Source organism: Dendroctonus ponderosae, unplaced genomic scaffold (genome assembly GCF_020466585.1).
Source record: "Dendroctonus ponderosae isolate FM_Combo_2020 unplaced genomic scaffold, Dpon_F_20191213v2 Dpon_F_20191213_1, whole genome shotgun sequence".
NCBI classification, from domain to species: domain Eukaryota; kingdom Metazoa; phylum Arthropoda; class Insecta; order Coleoptera; family Curculionidae; genus Dendroctonus; species Dendroctonus ponderosae.
In genome coordinates this window covers 10,021,523-10,042,919 of record NW_026017110.1, presented here as the reverse complement: position 1 = coordinate 10,042,919, position 21,397 = coordinate 10,021,523, and the positions used below count along the sequence as shown (strand labels likewise).

Here is a 21,397-nt window from a genome sequence, read left to right as displayed (position 1 = left end):
GACGTCTTTCAGACGTCTTTTCTAAGTCAATTGACGTACTGACCAAAAATGACTTAATATGGACGTCTCGCAGACGTCTAATTGGTCAGTTGTGCTACCTGGGCTCTGGTTTAATCTGTTCAGATATTCGGTTTGATATTGTCTAAGGGTCAACCCTTAAAAGTAACAAAATTCGGTTTTAATTAATTGAAAAATACACCCGCTTACGGACCAATAATATTTTATAACTTACTATCAATTAATATGTTATTTCTTCCACACTAGACCAACTGTTCAGTGTGATTTATTCATTATGCGAACAGCAATATAATATTGTCTAAAGGTCGACACTTAATGGCAAGATTACATAACTCATTTAATCTACACGCAAACATGATACCCTATAAAAGTCAGTCAGGGTATGTAAGGGCGACATAATACAAGTTAAGCCCGTGTCCCATGTATCCGTTTATACGAAAGTGTTTCTATTGGGTGGAGATCTGTCAATTCGCCTCAAAATGGCGATTCTAGTCACATGGAGTCCTTAACCAATAGAAAACGGGACTAACCATTGTCGCCACTGTGATGTATACAGTCCCTGTAGTAGTAGTATGCACAATGTACTATAATATAGCAAATTTGTGATTTCCGCGTTTATCGCGTCGCATCGCCTAGCTCGGACGCCCGTGTGCACGTACACCAAGATCTGACTGCCTCCACGACGCTCAAACCAGCCTGATTAACATCTCTTCGACTAATTATTTATTTCTTTTCTTTAATGGTTGTTTTACCTATGACCCACGAAAACTGTATTTTAATATCATTATGTTTTTTTTTAGATTTCAAATACATAAACTAGGTCCAGCAATTGGAAATGGCGCTATTTATTCAAGCAATTCCAGGCCAACTGAAGCAATAGACAATCTACCTATAAGTATACCGATGTTTTGTAGAGCTTTTCCCTGGCATTTTGTTATAGGTAAGTTAAGCCTGTAGATAATAAAATATCATAAGGATTTTACACCCATGAAATCTAATGACCTGAAGCGCATTGAGTCTTCTGGAAACTGCTCTCCATTACACACCAGTACATTATTTCCACCAGTTCGAATATTTATACGTTCGTGCTAATTGTAAATTATGGTCAATTCCGGAGACTACAGGTCTGTGGATTGGTACTCTTAAGAATACGTCTTAAAGAGGGGGGTTGATAGATTCATTGTAGTTTTTTCACTTCATTTTATAAATATGGCTTAACCATGATTACTTTCTTCACACAGTCATAATTAAAAAGCAACAGATCTATTCAATTTAGGTTGCAACTGCAACTCCCTTCTGTTTGGTCCGCGGTGTCATATCACATCTAAAAGCTATATAAATAGTGCTATCATCTATAACGTATCAGTTTATCTGAGTTTACAATAGTTATCACTCGACTTCCACTACGTGGGAGAATACCTATGTTGAACGTACATGAACACCATCAAAAAATACTTATACTAAACGTCAACAAAACTCATCTGCTTACATTCTGCCCAGACATGCAGCTTCTTGTGCGGTTAACTATTATCTTAATGGTATTCATAAGCGCCAATTTAAATTTCTCCACTATTCATAAATTTTGTGAGCTGCTTTGTGTTGTCAGTCGGAGGATAGCTCACATCACGCGTTTTTCTTCCTCAATGCTTCCTTCCTTATCGAAAATTAGTAATTGTTAAAAACACTTTTTACTGTTAAATTGATTGGGTATGAGTTTGGCAAATGTATCTTCGAACGAATTTTAATTTCTTTCACGACAATGGACACTGTATATTCTCTGAATATACAGTGTCCCGGACACACTGCATATTAATGTGTGACCAAGAATGAACTAAAAAACAAATCTTTTTCTTCTTGGGGTGCCATGCCTGGGTTCAGACGTTGGCTATCATATATTATGTGGAACCCATCTCTGTCTATTCTAAAGAGGTCTTCCACTTGTAGATCTCTCCAGTGCCTGATGTTGTACTGCAAGGGCAGTTTCTTTCCACCAATCCATCTCTCTCCTACCTTGCCCTGTATTATGAGTCGAAACAAGTGATATCTTGGACCTCTGATACTATGACCAAAGTTCTGGGTCTTTATCGACTTGATGGTCTTCAGAACCTCCCTCTCTGCGTGAATCATTCTTAGGACGTCCTCATTGGAGATGTGTGTAATTCAAGGTATCTTCAGGATTCGACGCTGACACCACATTCAAAAGTCTCAAGTTTATTAATGGTGGCAGCTTTCAACGTCCACGTATCGCAAGCATAGAGCAACGTTGACAACAAGTAGCACTTTAAGATGATTCTTCGCAGATGCATGGAGAGATTTCTATTGCACAGAACTGGGTTCCATGATATAAATGTTTTGCGAGCTATTCCAATCCGAGTTAACATTTCTTCATCCGAGTCTCCCCTAGCATTCAGCCAGCTACCAAGATATTTGTAACTGTATGTTTAAATGATGAAGATGATCCCCTCTCATTTAGATCTTCTCAGAAAGTTTGTAGCCATCGTCACGGTCGGCGCCCTCGAAGAGATTGGGCACATAGTTCTCCCACTCTGCAACAGTGATCTAGATCGGTTATGATTTTCCCAGTAGAGTCTTTGAGTATACTCGTATATCTAGCTGTTCGTATTACAGCTGTGGCTTTAAGTTTTCTGTGTAGATTAAAGTCATCATGTTTCTTTTGAAGTTTTTCTATTTCTTGGCAAGAGACTCTCAACCATGCGTCCTTGATTTTACGTCTAATTTTTTCTGTACTGAGGGCAGATTGAGGTCCATATTTATATCCGCTCCAGGGAATGATTTCACAGCGGTAATACTGTTTCGCAAGCAACCGCTAATCATCATAAAGTCGACCTGGTTCCGTATGTTCCGATAACAAGATAACAAACAACAAAATAATAAACAAGGTAACAAAAAGCAAATAAAAAAAATTTAAATAAATTTAAGATTTTTCAAAGGTGGTAAGTTCTGAACAGGAACACACTCTATCTATAGGCAAAATCAAGAACTTGACTCTTTTGAGGTGTCACTTTGACACATGAAGTCACTTTCCATTAGCAGTGGGAAAGTTTCTTGTATTTCGTAAAATTCTTATTCATTGCTGGGTGGATTCTTGTGTCCCTTTTTATAATTTGCAAAGAGTTTTTTGATATACTTACTTGATTTGCGAGTAGAGCAAAATAATTTTTAAGTAACATAGTTGGGAAAAACTGTAAATGTGTCTGTTACTGGAAAGATGTTTTTCCTTCCTGGGGATTTGGTGTGAGCAGTAGTGAGAAGAGGAAAAACTTTTTTAACTACCAAGCTCTCGACCATTTATTATCTGTCTTGTTAAGGGTGCTAATTAACAATGATTTCTTAAAAATCATTGTAATGTAATGTACAGTGCTTTTATCTCGTCAGTGAATATGCTGTTATCGGTGTACGTGCCTTTGTCTCTCTGCAAACAGTTATTTGTGAATTTTTAGTTTTTGTCGTTGACGTGACTTACGTTCATAGCCTTAAGAAGGAAACGTTTTACCAAATTCACAAAATTATAAGATTCTGGAGGGTCCGCAGATGTTTTATTGGAAACAATTAACACCCCGAAAAAAGCGGGAATGAAATCGCCGAAAGCTTGCTAGCTAAAAATCTTTTTGTCTTTTTCTTACCACTGCCCAGATCGAATCCCCAATAAGGAAAAACATCTTTCCATTTCACGTATACTGTTAATGAAACTATCAGTTATGTATCTGTTACGAGAACACAGAAACAACAACATTAAATTAAAAATATTTAAAACGCTATTTCGATCATTCAACTTCCTGCCAGTGTTCAAACGGATCAATTTCCAGAATATTTAAGCTATCTCACGTAATCTTGTAAAGATCGGAGTTTCTGCACGCTTTGAACAAAACTTTGAAATAAATTCCTGGTTAAGGTTGCCAAGTTCACGTATGGGGTAAGTAAGAATGCAAATCTTATTTTTATTTCAACTCATGTTAATTGAACTTAATAATAATTTTAAATTTTAAAACAGCAAACGTCCCTTTCACATCAGGGTGGTTACGTCGATATGTTAATTTCAAATATGAGGCCTTCTATAATGTTATTAACAATTACTAGTCCGTTATGAATAAAAATTGTCTTCTGTCTCGTACCGACAAAACGATATTATAAATTATTTATTATAATGGGTGATGGCTTCCGCCTCGACTCTCTCGGGAATAGAAAAGTAAATTACTAATTGCTCAGTAACTGTGTGTACCGTAAATACCGCATCAAACTTAGTACCTGTCTTACAAGAATTGCGCTAACGTTAAATTGCTAAATCGCAATGGCGAGTTCTTTTCAGTAGAAATTATTTGATTCTTGAAGAGAACTGCATGTATGGAAGTGAACCGGACCCTGAGAAAAGTGTCAACGTAAACGTTTAATTAACCCTCTCGCTGAATCTTAGTTTATTATTCTATTTTATTCGCCAATAAAATTATAACTATAATAATATAATATAATAATACATAAGTGGATATGACAGAAGATAATACCAGGAAATCAGAATGAGAGTTAATCACGTCCAGACGCTGACGAAAGACTTATGGGAAACAAAAAATAGTTTAGGGCTTTTCCCTCGAATAATATGGACTCTTCAAAATTCAGAGATGTTTCAATATTGTAGAGAATACACCTAGAAACTTTGAGTATAGTGTTTTTATTCGAAATAATATGATGAAGCTAGTTTCAAGTCAAGACTGAAGTTGATTCAACAAGTATTACAACAACGTATGCAGGTTATAAGTTTTTATAAAGGGAAAGAAAATTACTGTTTAAAATTTTGCAGTGAAAAGTAGAGTTATTTAGAGACCACTCGACAGGTTTTGTTTTTCTTTTGCCAGTGCAGCAATTTGTTGGAAGGACAACAAACATGAAATTGTTGCTTTATACATACCGAATATCTGGCGCTAAAATGTGAATTGTTTATTTTACTAAGCCGGTTGCATTGTCCAGATTAGTACAAAACGTTAAAATACATAAACCATAGACACATGTTTAATTAAAGAACAATTTTCGCAGAGAGTTCTATTAGTCAACTAAGTAGGATTAAATATTAATAAACGGACGTATAATTTCAGACTTTCAGTAAAAATGGTTTCCATTTTAAAACTATTAATATTTTTATTTCAAAAAGAGTGCTCTCTAGAATATTATTATAAGTATTAGTCCGTCATAAATAAAACATTATTATCGTTTTTTTTTCTGAAGAAAATGGTTGACCGACAAACTTTAAATCCCCCACTAGCAAAGTGCTTTAACCGATTAGAGCTTAAATTGCTAATATATTTTCAAATTCCAAACTATTTCCTATTAATACCGAATTTTAACTTGACACATTTTCAGATAGAAGACTAGAACTTGTGCAGTTGGGCAACGGATTCATGAGATTGTTTGGACGACTGTTGAAATCCAACGGAACTTCCGTCTCGACTTACTTCGAATTTAACCGACCGAGAAGTTTGACGCTTTCTTTCAACGAAATTGTGAAGAGAGCAAATACACCCTTTGTTCTTGCCCTAAAGCAACATCTAGACGACCAGTCCTTTCAAGCAAACGTGAGTAAACATTAAGGCTTATCAACGTTTTTTAACTCAAATTAATCTCTAAAGTCTTAAGTATTTTCATTTGAATTATTAAATTATATCCAAAAAGGCATAAGACAAAAGCGATGAAGTTTTCGTAACTTTTTTTGTGGGCGATTTTATTACGCAGTTGTTCCACCAAAGGTGGTAGCAAATTTATGAGATGAAGAAAGCATCAATTTTTTATGGCACAATATTTATGTTGGAAGATTTTGTTGATTTATTATATAATCCGATTATAATCAGATGCAAACCATTAGATTTCGTGAAAGAAGATGTTCAAGTTAAAGACTAAGGTACTTTTCTTCTAATATTGTAATTATTAGTACAGGATCCTAACACAGCAATATATAAATTAATAAATAAGATGAAAACTATCATTGACTCTGATGCAGTTGTAAATAAAAATGATCATAAACAAGAAATATTGTAATTATTAGAACAGGATGCTAACACACCAACAGATAAATTAATAAATAAGATGAAAACATGCATTTGTAATACAAAGATACAGTTGTAAATAAAAATGATAATAAACAACAAAGGAAAAACTGGATATCTTATCACTTATGGCAAAAAGATTGTACAAATGAAGGACTAAAAAAGCAATACAAACAATATAGAAAAATTATAGTGAAACTTTGAAAGAATTATCAAATTACATTTCTGAATCTCTAAAACAAGCTATCTGACCAGAAACATTGAAGAAGGCAGAAATTGTACATATTCATAAGATGGGAGATAAACACGATATATCTAATTATAGACCAAGATCACTAATATCAAACATAGCTAAAATTTTAGAAAATATAACTTACAATATAATTTTTGATTTCATGAAAATTAATAATATATTATCCGATCATCAATTTGGTTTTATGACAAAGATAGCTACAAAAATGCTTTATATCATATCACAAATTTAATTTACAATAAACTGTATGCTATTAGACCTATGCTGATAACATTTCTTGACTTGGCAAAAGCATTTGACACTGTTGACCCTAAAATATTATTAGACAAACTCTACTGTTATGGAATAAGAGGAATCGCTCTGGATCTGCTTTTACGCTATGTTCGTAATAATCACAAATGGTCAAAATAAATGAGATATATAGTGATTATATGGTCTTAAAAACTGATGTTCCACAAAGTTCAGTTTTGGGGCCGTTGCTTTCCATTCTGTATATAAATGACATCTTCCCATTGAGTCAATTTTATGGTATGCAGATGATACTGTGGTGATTGCTAATGGTGATACTTGGAGTGAAGTTGAAGCAAAAATGAATGCTTGTTTAAAAATTGTCGATGAGTGCTGTGGGTGCCAAACAAATACCTCTTAATGTAGAAACTACTGTATGACTTTCGGCAACTATAGTGACAGTGTTCCATCAAAGAGCAACATCAACATTGAAGATAGTCTTATAGAGAGAGTGGAAGAGTTTAAATATTTAGGTCTAGTATTTGATCATAACATGAAATGGGACAAGCATATCCGCTATATTATATAAAAAACAAAATACTCAGTCTACATTTTCTATAAAATTGCCAAAGTTATGCCAACCATGACACTAGAAATAGAATATTATGCTTTTCTCATTGTATTATCAGTAATGGAATTGTGGGATTGGCGGGCCTATCAACATAACACAAATCGATTGCAAAACTTACAAAATAAATTATTAAGAATAGTCAATAAAAAGGACCCTATAGACGACAATCCTATGAATTTAGAGCAGTTACTTAAATACTTTTGAAACGCTAAAAAATCTGATTGTTCCAAAAAAGAAAGAAAGAAAGAAGAAGCGAGAAGAGAAGAGCAAGTGATAAAAATTCGCACTAAAGGGCAATTCCGACTTTCAATAAATTGAATGAAATGAATACAAAGTATTGTATCTAGATACAAGATCACACGTCAGTATGTTAAATGATTGCATAAAATCTAACTGAGTTCGACGGTTTTTACTGTTAATAATGTACCTTCATATCTAATATAATAGAATACGAAAGGTTTCTTGACAGCTTGACAGTATGTTGGATTTTTTTATTGTTTATCTCTGCAGGGTTTCGCMGTTTTATGCATAATTTGCTGTARAGGTTTGMCAATTAAATAAATAAATAAATTGTGTACAAATGTACACAAATGTAAATTGTGACTGKTGTAAATTAAAATATGGTAGGCACAGTACGAAAAAAATGTTATSAGTATGTATTGGAAGTGTCCCAACCGTGCAGATTGTTGATCTAAAGTAACACCGCATTCCATTCCGAACACGTATTTCAACAAAGTTATTTTGGCAAACTTTTGGTTAAGTTTACAGTTTTCGCGCTTATTTAAAGAGGTAATGTAAGGGGCAAAGCCAACTACATTAAAACTTTAATAATCCTTTTAAGAACAATATAATGTGGCCTAAGAACATCAGGCAAATCATGTGCCTATTGTGCTCTAGATAACCAGTAACCTTTATGTTGATAATTTAAATTTTCTACGAGAAATCCCTGTCTTTCTGGAGGTATACGGTTGGTTCGTTTCTCCCTGCTCGTATTCTTATTCTGGACCGTCGTACAATGTCTGCAATGTCACATTGGGTTCTGATATTGATTCTTCTTGAAGCGTTTTGCCCGTAATTGATCTTGGCGTCTTCATTTCTTCTGTCTTCTGTCTTCAAGTTCTTAGTAGTTGTTTAATAGCAACTGTTTCTGAGGCGTAGGTCATATTAGGTCCCACACATGTCTTGTTAATTCGCAATTTACTTTCAGTACTCATACGTTTATTTCTCCATCAGATATCCTGATACCCTAGCTGCTGCTATTTTTTGCGATCAAACATCTTCTTTAAGATTTCTATTGCTTGTGGCATGAACGTCTAGGTATTTCAAAGACATAATCAGTTCTACACTTTTATTGTAGATCGCTAACTTACAGCTTCTCGGTACCCTTGATTTTGTCAGAGACTTTATTTTCTGGACAGAGATCACCTTGTTTAATTCCTATTCAACTCTTTCGAATCTATAAAGTACTTCTGCAGATTGTCCTCATCTTCCGATATTATCACACCGTCGCCAGCGTAGCAAATGCTGATGTTACTTCAACTACGTTACTTCTATGTTACTACTACTATGTTACTTCCATAATGATCTTATCCATTAAATTATTATAAAGTATTGGGCTGAGACAAACCCTTGCGTGATTCCTGTTGAGACTGGTATCTTGTTTGAAAGCTTATTGTTTGCTTTTGTAAAGGTGCTTTTTCCAACGTTCATTTTTTAAATGATCTCAATTGTGTTGGGATTCAAATTCCTGTCCTTCCCTATCAAAGGCTTGCGCTAGGTCGATAAAGAACATAAAAGCAATTTTGTTATACTCAAAGGCGTTTTCCACTATTTGTCTTAAAATTAATATTGCATCTAAGGTGAGTCTGTTTTGTCGAAGCTCCTGCTTTTCTTCACTTCTGCTGGGATTTTTGCGCTTAACAGACTTATACCTCTATAGTTTTATGAAACAATTTTTTCTCCCTTTTTTGAAATCGAGATTGTGATTCTTAGTTTCTACTGTTTTGGCACCTTTGTCACATTTTATGTGGTATTTAATAAAATTTGCGTTTGTCCAGTCCTGATGATTTCCGATTTTTCAGCTTAGACACTACCAGTTCAATTTTCTGTTTTGTTATTGTCTGATTTTGGTTCTATTTGTCTTCGTTGTATTCGGTTTCACGTTCCTGTCCTATTATCTCACCTATGTTTGTGTCATTATATAGTTTCAAAGTATATCTTCCATTCTTCTGTTGTTATTGTTTTGGTTTGTACTTATTCTTTAATTGTTCTTTTGCGGTTTTGTAGCATACTACATATATTTCTTTGTCCTCTGTATAGATCGTGTGTCGCCATGTCTACTGAATATCTCCCAGAACCCTCTCTTGATAGCCTGAATTTCTATGTTCACTCTGTTTCTCGCCATTTTGTATTCGTCATATGTGATAGCTTGACTTCTTTGCGTTTGCGTAAGCATTTCCTTTCTCTGATGCAAGAATTCTGATATCGTCTGTAAACCATGGCTTCCAGTTGGTCTTTCCATTTTTGTTTATTTTTCGTTTACCTAGCGCTTTCTCTGCAGCTGCTGATATGTCGTAATATTCATAAAAATTCAATTTAGATAATGTGAAAAATCATCCCATAGATGCGAAGAAATTAATTATTTTACCAACTGCATCATTCACAAACAAAGCGGCAGAAAGTGTCGGCGTCAAGCTGTAATTCAGCACAAATCTACGATTCGTCGACCATTGAAAATTATTTTGCTTATTTCAGTTGTGCAATTATTGAAAGCATCTAAGAAAATGATGCGGTCGAATTTAGGAGAAAATTACGTTTTGCGATTCTCACCCATATTGCAGCAGCAAGACTATCTACATAAGTTATATTTTAATATAATTATAATCCTTCAAAGTTTTGATATGTTTAACAACTATTTGATCTAAATCATCAATTATTCAGGATTTGAGATTAACTAGTTCAAAATAATTCATTAAACTAGGGTAATTAAACAACATTTATCTATATAAGAATTAACGGACTTTTCCATTGTGATTTATTTAACGTAATTGATGAAGACAGTGGGCCTAAAACATGACATTTGAGGAACTCTTCGTAAAAAAGCAGAATTAATCCTGCAAAATTAATTTATTTCGCTGAAAACAAATGACCTTTTAATAAATTAGGTTATTTTGCTTTATACCTTATTCGTCTTCCAGTCTCATTTAAGCCCTAAATAAAGGCCATTTATTACTGAATGTTAGTAAACGGAGGACAAAAAATGTGTTAGTTAAGTTCTATTGAACAGAAGTATGCCACAATACAAGCGTTAGCTCATCAAATTTAACAAAACACGGTCTAGTAAATTTATTATTATAAGAAGTAAAATGGAAAGAAGCTGGTAAATATCAATATTTGTTGTCAACTCGAAATACCCAAGTTATATGCCATTTCACTCAGTTATTGCATCAGAAAAGGGTGAAGTCACAGACGACGATTTCGTATCGATAATTAGGTTGATAAAGTGCTTCTCCTGTTCCGAATGCAACCACGAAATCATTTTATGTTTCACACATCAAAATGGCCTGACTTCAAATCAATTTTGTTTCCAATTGTTATGTTTCGAATAGAAAAATGAACTAATAGGTAAATAATCGGCATGAAGCGGCCCCATCGGAAGTGACTTTAGATTTGTCTTTGAATTTGTCGCTTTGTCACTCAGCCAACCAACCAAACTAACCGAAACTCAGCTAGTCCTTATTCTATTTAATTATAAATTTTAATAAATTCAAACTTTGTCCTTGATCAGAAAGATGCGTTTACCTACATCAGCGTCTAAATTCCGAAATAACGGCGAGCCCTATTTAGACCTTCGTCGGAGGACTGAGAATCTCAATTCAGCTTCATACCTTTTCAATATGCTAGCCGCAAGTGCGAGAGAAATGTCTGGTGAATAAAACAAAACTTTGTCGAAGAAAAGCACAAATTTATGTGACTTTTCCGATCGTGATGATTGACTTTTTGCGAACTCATAAGCAATATGGGGATACTGATAATAAAAGTTAGCTAGACCTTATGAGATGGTTTTAACGCGTAATATTGGTTCAGTGTGCTATCGGGAACCCTCGCACGTTTGAGGTATGATTTGCAGAAAATCGTTACTATTTTAGAGTGGAGTAAAGTCCCATGTAACTTCAGTCGCATCATTGTGTCGTATGGTGGATTTTCCGATCAACATTCGATAGGCTTAATGCCAGAGCTAATCGGGGACCGCTCTGATTTCTCAGTGATTTCAAAGCTGAATATCATCACACATTAGCACTCTACTGTAATGCGCAATATTAATTCGCTACTGTCATAAATAATAGTCATTTCTTTATTTATCTGTTATATGATCAATTCGATTATATATTCAACTAATATACTAAGCAACATATGCAACAACTAATTAATACTGAGCCAATGTTTTGTACAAGATGACCTGCTTTGTATAAGACCTGCAAACGTTTTGCACACATTGGGCCATGTGGCTTGCATAATTGCTTTTTTGTTTCAAAATATTAATAGGAATTTGCCCGATTAGTGTCGAGTCCAATTAGCATAGACTCTCGCAATTTGAAACAGCCTACTTTAGGACAAAGTGCTCATCATAGAGAAAATAAAATAATTATTTCACTTACTCTATGGTGCTCATATTGTCCACCTGGTAACTTGGGTAATTTAATTGAAGTAGAATGAAGAAATATCTACAACGCCTAATAAAAAAGTTTTCTGATTTTCTAAATAATGACAATGTCGTTTACAGAGCATAAGTTTGAAAGTAAATTGCCTAATAGGTACTTAACAGCAACAAAAAGTTAACCAGAGCGCTGCAAAAAGGGAGAAAAACCTCCTAACGTATATCATAGTTTGAAAGTTTGTTCCCAATGTAGTTTAAAACGAAAGAAACTAAAAGTTTCAACATTTTTAAATGCTGATGCTAATAAATCAAAACGATTGAGATAACGGTGCTTATTGCTGCGAGATTTTGAAAATCACTAATCTCAGAATTTGATGCTGGATACATTTTTTGTGCCACATGTACTGCATCATTGGAAACTACAAGTATAACTACAAGAACATAATATATTTTCCGGACTTATAAAAACAGTAAATTCTTCAAGAGGTTTTTGAGCAGAATCATGTATCGTGTTGAAACCATAAACCTCGTTTATTCCATAAAAGTTACGCCGTCCCTTATTGGGGATGGAAAATAGTTCCTGATCGCAAGAAAATATTTGGATACACTTCAGCTTTGTACATAATTGCAGAAAACGATTAGCCTTTGGCAATTTTTGAAATCAATGGCGACCTACAGTAAGCAAGGGAATCTTAATTAATCAGAAAAAATAGGCATTTTTTTTATCTTTTTCAATGTATGTTTAATAATGTATACAGCTAGATTCAGGACAACCAATATACAACTTTCCATTATGATTGAAGCGCATTCATGTTTTTTTTGTGTACATTTGCCTAAGATGAAGGAAGGCCTTATTGTGCTTTATTGACTTTCAAAAGGCATTCGATTGGGTTCAGCATAAAAAACCGGCGGAAATATTTTTAAATCGGAATATAGAAAGCCGAAGTTTACGAATCCTAACTAGTTTTTGCCAAAAAAATTAAACGTGGAAGTTGACGGCAACTTTCGGAGAAGCTTGGCATTTTGCGAGCGGTTGTCATAGAGAGTCCTATTCGCCAGAAGCCTAAATTAACAGAGAAGAAGGATCAACTATCAATAGACATATTTTCATTTTCAATACGTAGTCACAGACGTAACTGTACCGAATAAGGTACAAACTAGCGACCATCATATGGTGAGAGCAAATATAGTAATAAATAAAAAAAATTGAAGGAAGAAAATAAACAGTTAATAAAAACAAAGCTATAAAGCTCAGTAAACTAAGAGAACACAAATAAACTTACAGAAACAACCTTGATATATCACTACAGATACAGATAGTGATACAATGAACATAACAAAAAAACTATTAAGCACTGCAAAGGAAATCGTTAACGTTGCACCACAGAAACAAGCACTGGGTAAGGTAACAGAAAAGACAAAGAAACTGATACGGAGGAGAAATAACGAGAAACTGAATATGACAGACGAACATCTGAAAGTAATAAACAAATAGATCAAAAGAGAAGTGAGAAACGATGTGAAGCAATATAATCAAAGAATGGTGGAAGAAATAACTGAAAATAACAAAGACTCCAAAATATTTCGGCGAGCGAAGGAAGAAGAGAAATAATAAACATAATAGACGATACAAGACAAATAATACACGAAAGACAGGGTATTATAACAGCAATGGAACGATTCTAACAGAACTTTTACCCATCTGAAACACCAGAAATACCAGTCATACAAAAGTGCCCTGCACAGAGCCCAGTGCAGGAAGGTGCACGCTAAGACACCACACCGAAGACATCCCACTGATTTGCAAAAAAAATGGAGAACGAAAAGCAGCAGGAATGGATGAAGTGCTAATAAGATATGATAAAAATGCTTCTTCATTACCTACAAATTATTTTCAATCAGTCTGGATCTTGAAAAAATATCCAAAGACTGGAAAACTTCAAAAGTAATACTAATATTTAAAAAAGGTAACCACAGAGACCTAAAGAACTATAGGCTTACAACACTAATGGCGCAACTATATAAAGTGCTAACAAAAATACTAAGCAATGGACTATATCATAAATTAGAAGCATACCAAACACCCGAACAGGCTCGGTTCAGACAGGGATTCAGCAGAATGGACCATATACATAATACAATACGACAAGTAATAGAAAAAGAAATAGAAAAGTCATAATCAACATGCAAGGGCTTTAAGAAAACGGTCATATTATTTATTAGCACAGCCTGTTTTTACTAACACACAATCTAAAAGTGTTCTTATATTTTATATAACACAATTGGATGTTTTAAACAAACTGATGATGGTGGAAAAACACCGAAAGGTATTTTAAGAAAAACGAATAAATTGTGATATTGAAATAAATGACTGAATCCCCAAAATATTGTTTATTTAAAAATTAAAAGATCATAGATTGACAGAGTTACGAATGTGGAGCTGCTTCGAAGAATTAATAGGCAACGACCCAAATACGCGCTACTGCAAAATATAATGGAGGCAAGATTTAAACGAAAAAGAACATCGTCCGTTAACACTTGAGACACTCGTATGGACGAACATTAACCGAATTATTTAAAACAGCTTCTAATAAAAGTAGAATTGCCTTGATGGTATCCAACCTGAGACGAGGAGACGGAACTTGACTAAAAACCACAATTATGTGTAGGAAACAATGTTTCATTTATGACAACTTAGTTAAGCAGCACGAGACTCTAACTCCGGACACGAAATTTCTTGAGTAACGCTGAGTATCCGATTTTTATATTTAAGTTTCCAGAGCACGTAAGCACTGAACATAATCCGTTATAATTGGCAGCGCAGTTCTCTAACCGGAGGTATACCTGTAATTCTTTTTGCATATACTCGATGTTATGCAAACTATCCAAAAAACCGCATGAAAATATACAAGCTCTTCCATCGGAAAAGCTACACATTGGCTTGTTAGACTGTTGGGCATCAGTTCGAGTAAATTTGACTGACGAATGAATTTGTTTTATAATTACTTAGCAATTAATATTATTCCGATTTGATAATAACATATATTATCACAGTGCCCGGTTACTCTAAACAATATTCTCCAACTCCAAAACTTCAAATTCAGTTGTCAAAAAATGATACGAACTTTTGTATTTAATTATTTTCTATAATTCGCCACCGTTCAGTTTAGAATACTTTTAAATTATTCTTACGTATAGCATATACGCACAGGAGTCGAAGGGCAAGTTTCATACATCAGAACCCTTTGCAATTTGGTAAAGCCCTTCCCGAAATATCAAGACTTTAATTAACATTTGACCTTCCCCCAAAGCTTTATCTGACTAGGTATTTAGAGCAATGAAAGTTTATCCAATTTTACGTGGCATTCTTCCCGGAGCCAAAAATAATTGGAGACAAAATTAGGCAAATACAATATTGTATTAGCACTATGATACGTACGACTAGTACGTAAAATGCAAATATGTGACACAGCTAGGGTACATGGTACAGGGTATTCAGATATTCTGGCATTGCTTCTTCAGGGAAATACAGGGTGATTCAAAATTGGCGTCATACCTTTTACGAGATAATAGAGGCTCACTTGGAGAGTATGAGATAAATGTAGAAACAAAAATTCGAAAATTTCTAGAAGATATTTACAGTTGAAAATCGAATTTTGACTTTGTTATTAAGCATTATTTTGAAACTCTTTTATGTTTAATTTGTAGCATATTGGAATACTTAAGCATTAACCAAGAAAAATTACGATCCTTGCTTCAAATTACGCAATTTTTTTATATTAAAATAGTTCTCTGCTACATTTTTTTGATGAAAAGTCAAAGCGTCAACAATTTTTTTGTCATCAACAGAAAGCTACAGGTTATTACACTTGTCATTATTGACAACAATAATTTGTCAAACAGTGACTTACTTTAAAGTGTCTTTCACAAATTTGCGGATATGCGATTAGTTCAGCGAAAATGCCACAGTAACATAGTAGGAGCTGTAAGAACGGACGCCAACAAAGGGCTAGAAACTGGAACATTTTTCCATGGTTGCCGAAATTGTTCATAATTACGAAGAAATTGGTTTTTTCCATAACGTTGATTAGGCAGATTATCTGGAAAAACATTGTATATATAAATATCTCAGTTTTTAATAACAATTAATTTTTTAACTATTTTTTCTGTACTTTCGAAAGACCCCCAGACAACACATCCAGAGGAATGACGACAATTTTGAAACACCCTGTATACACCGTGACTGATATCAAGTGTCCCTTAACTGACCAAGCGTGTATCGCGACCTGACGGCGACCCCTGAAGTCTGCAAATTTGAATGATAATATTATAGTTCATCATATTATTTATATACGTTTAAAAGCATTATATTCTAAGTTGCATAAAAAAGTTACACGAGATAGAATTTGAACGTCACAGTGTAATTGCTTTTTATTTGGCTGGGATCTCAGCAGGTCATCTTTACTCAGCGAAAGAATCTTAACGCGGACCATAACGTGATGCAATTACAGCACAGTTACGTGCGTTACAGGATACAGAACCTGCAAATGCTTAATCCCTCAACCAATTCCGTTTGCCAAGTACAAACGTCAGCTTTATTTTTATTAATTTAACATTCATAGATAATCCCATCGTGACTCTGTCTGCCTTTTACACCTACTCAGAAGAAATTGTGAGGGACCAATAAGGTCTGCTCATTTTTGTATGGTTATGTTACTCATCATCTTGTCAGAATCCTTGAAAACCTATGTTTTTTGTGATTCCTGTGGCGGAGAGAACATAAATTTCAAGAAAATTCGGATATCTGCGACATTTAGTACACGAAAAACGAGATTTGATACCACTGCGTTTCCAGAAGACTGAGCATATGCATTTATGGCGCACCTAGGCGAAGCAAAATCATCCAACAGGAATACTTCATCAAACGTGGCACATTCGATTCACCTGTATACCCATATTGAGCCAAGCCATCAAGCGGGAGACATACAGAAGACTCGTGGCACGGGTACAACGTAGGGTAGCGCTTTGGATATGCTTCAGTTTTACAACTGTATCTACGGCAACTGCATTGATACTGGCCAGAATTCCACCCATACCTCTCCAAATTAAAAAGAGATACCTCCAGTATCAAATGGCCAAAGACATAGATAGCAGCACCGACTGGGAGATCCTTACCGAATGGCAGCAAAAATGGCGAACGGAATTTGCGGACGGGATTCACATTAACTAGCCATAATTGTATACTTTTAATATTGTGGATGCTCTTGTGCGTAATATCGTACAAGAACGGAAAAAGGAAGAAATAAGTATGGGTTGAATGGAATACCAGTTCTCTTTTCCCAACGAAATGCTCGCGCGGTTCCAGGAAAAGAAGCCATGAGAGAGGAGGTTTTAGTACCTTAGTATGCATAATGCATTTCCTTCTCTCTAAAGAAAAACAACATATATTTATGGATGTATAAAAGCTCAGCCATCACCAAGTATATAACACCACTGTGCGGGACGGGAGTGATTTTTTTATTTTATTATATTACCACCCATCAAGGGCTCATTTTGATAAGTTTTAGTACCTACATACTTTTTATGGCAACCTGCCGGTTCTATCAAACAAGAAAAATCTTGCGATCGTGTAGAGAAAAAGCCAGATCCTAACCTTATGCATTTGTTTCCTTATTCATTATGTTTTACATTACTGTCGTAAGTTAAGATACATTTTGCGATTTTGTTTAAAATTTTTAAAGATTTTCTTGTAAAAAAAACTCCATTCTTCTGACACGCGAAAGTACTGTTTGGTTCAGTAATTTACGGTTCAGTATCTAAATCTGATTTGTTTTATTCTGAATTAGGCTATTGCCGTATAGAGATTTAACCCATTGCGTACTTAGTGAAGGTTTTACGTATAATTAAAATTAATCTACATTGCTCATGTACCCTATTACAGATATTCTCTCAGCTTGGCACCATTGAACCTAAATTTGCTTTTAACGGGCCATTATTGTCCAATTATTATTGAATGCAAATTATGACAATATAATTGAAACGGATGCCGAATTTGCTGAATCATGCCTTCAATGTATACATTTGCTCTAATATGGTTGCCGTCACGAGGTCAAATCAGAATTCAGATGTGTTTAATAATATTCAGGACAATTTACATTCCGAAGCTATTCAAGCCGTAATAGATGAGTAAGTAATGAAAATTGTCAAAATAAACATTACGAGCTGCGACTGTTCGTAAAACGACCATTTATCATTGCTCCCGGGGGCTGGAAAATTAAATTATGTTCGATGCCACCCAGGTTTCACCTGGGTTTATACCAATTAATCCGCATCGCATGTAAAATATGAAATTATCCTTAACGATTTTTTCTTCCTAAACGGTATCTTGATTAATGCTCAAATCAGGCACATTACCATCTAGAAGTGGTGTCAAATCGGGAAGCAAATTATTAATTAAACTAAAAATAGAATAATTAATAAGTTTTGCTTTGGTACAATAGTGCATGGTGTTTCCTCATAAGTTGCTACACCTTCTAAATCAATTATTTTACAGAAGTGGTAAATACTAAAGTTGTTCATTATTACTCACCCTTCCTCACCCAAGTTAAAACAAAAACTTGAAATTCCTAAACATGAAAATTGCACATAAAATGTTTTTAATGGAACAACTTATACGTAATGGTTATATTGTGTATATTTATGGAAAGATCGATTGAATATTTTTCCTAATTTCAGAAATATATGTATTGCTTATGTTTCTTTTAGCCTTTTTCTTTTAAATCGCCGCCATGAATGTTGGTGTGAAAATGTGTTTCCTTCTTACGACGAGTTATGCAATAGTCTGTGTTTTTGTTAATGAAGATGAAGAATTAAATATTTTATTCAATCCACGTTTGCCTAGTAGCACTTTTTTTTAAACGAAAATGTTGATATCTGGATTAAACGCGCTGGTCTTATCCCATGACCCTCTAATAACCCCGACTTAACGCCTGTTGACTCATGTCTCTGGATATATTTAAAGAATATTTGGTCCAAAAGTTCAGTTATAAATACTGATGATTTACGTCTTAGAATAGTGGATGCAGTTAAGAATATTAATTTGCATCATAACCGATACATTCAAAACGTTGCAGCTCAAATTAAAATTATTTATTTGTGCAACTACTACAAAAATAAATTAAGGATACTCTAACTAAGTAAAGGAATAAACCGTGAGATAGAAACAGTTACAACTAAAATAAAGGCAGACGAAGACCTAAGCTCTAGCATTAGGAAAGGGTTCAAAAATATAGTTATGATCAGAGCAGAGAACACAAGCAGTCATGGAGAACTGAAAAAATTATTTTCTTGATGGATGAACGCAGGAAATTAAAAAACCAGTCGAAGAGGGGCGGCTACCAAAAGGTTCAAAAAGTAATACAAGCACAAATTAGAATAGCGAAAAATGAATGGTGGATCTATGAATGTGAAACTAGTGAGAACTTGCGGACTCTACACGATGATTTATGATGAAAGGGCAGGAATATACCAAAACAGGAGCATGAGACATCAATACGCATAAAATAATATAGAAAAACTAAATTGGAAACCTATTCACAGGCAAAATAATGTTTAACCAAGATACGGAGTATTATCCCAAATAATAAAACCAGAAATACAAAGGACCACTGCACATGATAGTCAATTTAAAAGCTAGCAACCAAAGTAGAGCTTTCAGTTATATATTAATGGAAAATCTTAAACATCAATTAAACATGGTTTCAATTCAAGTAGTATTTCCACAAGATCGTATCTGTACACAATTAATAGGAAACCTTATTTTTGAAGAATAGAAAAAAAAGAAAGAATGTCACAGTTATGTCCTTTCTCTACAATTTAGTATCATTCTTATAAATAACATTCCTTACTCGAAAATCTATCTAATATGCTTCTTCCGCCAACCTTAGATTAAGTAGAATAGCCGGAAGCGAAAAATGTGATAAACTCTGATCGTAAATTTTTGTAGAGCCGCACGGTAATAGGACAGGATTGATATAAATTTACTAGAATCCAACAGCCAGACCTAACCTGGCAAACCTGCTCAATTTTATTATTCTCAGGGGTCGAGCTTTTAAAGGGATTCGTAGATTTATAGGCAGAATGCCCCATAATACTTGTACTCCTGTTGGTAATTTTTGTTTCCGAGCGGTGTCGGATTGGCTATTAATTTCCAAGTGAGAGATCGATTGAATCTTGTCAAACGAAAAGCAGTGGTCATTTTAAATCTACCTGCTACCAATGTACAATGTTTCGATATTGGCTAGCTTGTGATTCAGTGATTACCACTATTATATATATGCATGTAAATACTATTTAAAGCACTTTGGTATTTGATATTTATAGTATGTTCACATCAACTTCCTGTTCATAAATATATGCCATTACTGAAATCTAAAACAAAATGTTTGAATAAGATCCGGACCAGATGATATCTCATTATTGTTAATATAATTTCTAGAATCTAGAACTTAAAGGGCAAATGGTACATTGTCCCGAGTCCGACTCCATCCTCTTTATCGGTTCCCCTTTCATCGACGGCTTAGAGGGGCTGACTGGAAGTGGCCTATTTATTTCGGATATTCCACTACACGACGCAACAAGAGATGTTATTTTAGTAGGAGAACAGGCTAGAGCTCAGGTAACAAAGGTCATAAAATATTACTTGTAATTAGATATTTTATGTTAGCTAGTTTTGGTCTAAAACGTAAGTATACAAAATTTCCGGCAGGTCAGAACAATAAATTGGCGAATTATTTTTTTGTTTGGTAATCACACGCATGTAAATGGTAGACATTGACAATTTGACTCTGAAATCTTGCGGTTTTCCAACTTCTCCTGGAAAATATCTGATATGTCTTAATTAAGATTTTCTTAAATTGATATTTAAACGTTTTTAAACAGAAAAATGAATTTAAAGTTTGCAGACATTTCCAAGCGCAGTCGTATTTTCTCTAGGGGAATCTTTTATTGGCTCAGGCTCTTGCCTAGATGGGGCCGTTTGAAAACTTTCACAAAACTTCTGCTTCTCTTTCATGAGACGAGACAGGAAGTGCCGAAAGTATGAAGGGTGATGATGGAGTTTTAGAATAAATAAAGGAACCTCCGGATTATTTTTAGAAGGCATCAGGACTTAACGTATTTGAAGGATGTGTACATGTAAAACATATGTACAGTTTAATTGCGGTCTACTCTATTTATTCCATATACCTATTAAAAACCTAGTTTTCGAATTTTCTCAAATTCGGCACGTAATTATCATTTTGGAAACCTGTCAGGCGCCACAGTCCGACCTATGCCAATAACATTAAGAAAAACGAGGCCTGAACATCGGGAAACATATTTCATTATATAGAATTACAGACTTAATCTTGAAACATCTGCCAAGTTGTAGGAATTTTACAGTAAGTACACCCAGTTACCAATAAAATTGAAACAAAAGTAACTTCAGCTTATTGCAAAACATGTAACGATTGCACGTTATTTGCCGTTAAAACTTCATACAAGTAAAAGTCGTGTCTAAT

At 34.4% G+C, this 21,397-nt stretch overlaps 1 protein-coding gene across 1 annotated transcript in view; it reads left to right on the top strand.

The window, feature by feature from the left end:
- Positions 1-21,397, top strand: part of LOC109539124 (head-specific guanylate cyclase) — a 156,332-nt gene that overhangs the window by 100,822 nt on the left and 34,113 nt on the right. Inside the window, exons 6-8 of the mRNA XM_048660853.1 lie at positions 819-958; positions 5,389-5,600; positions 20,335-20,514. Of these exons, the coding sequence (XP_048516810.1) occupies positions 819-958; positions 5,389-5,600; positions 20,335-20,514 (532 nt within the window). The remainder of the gene's footprint in view (positions 1-818; positions 959-5,388; positions 5,601-20,334; positions 20,515-21,397) is intronic.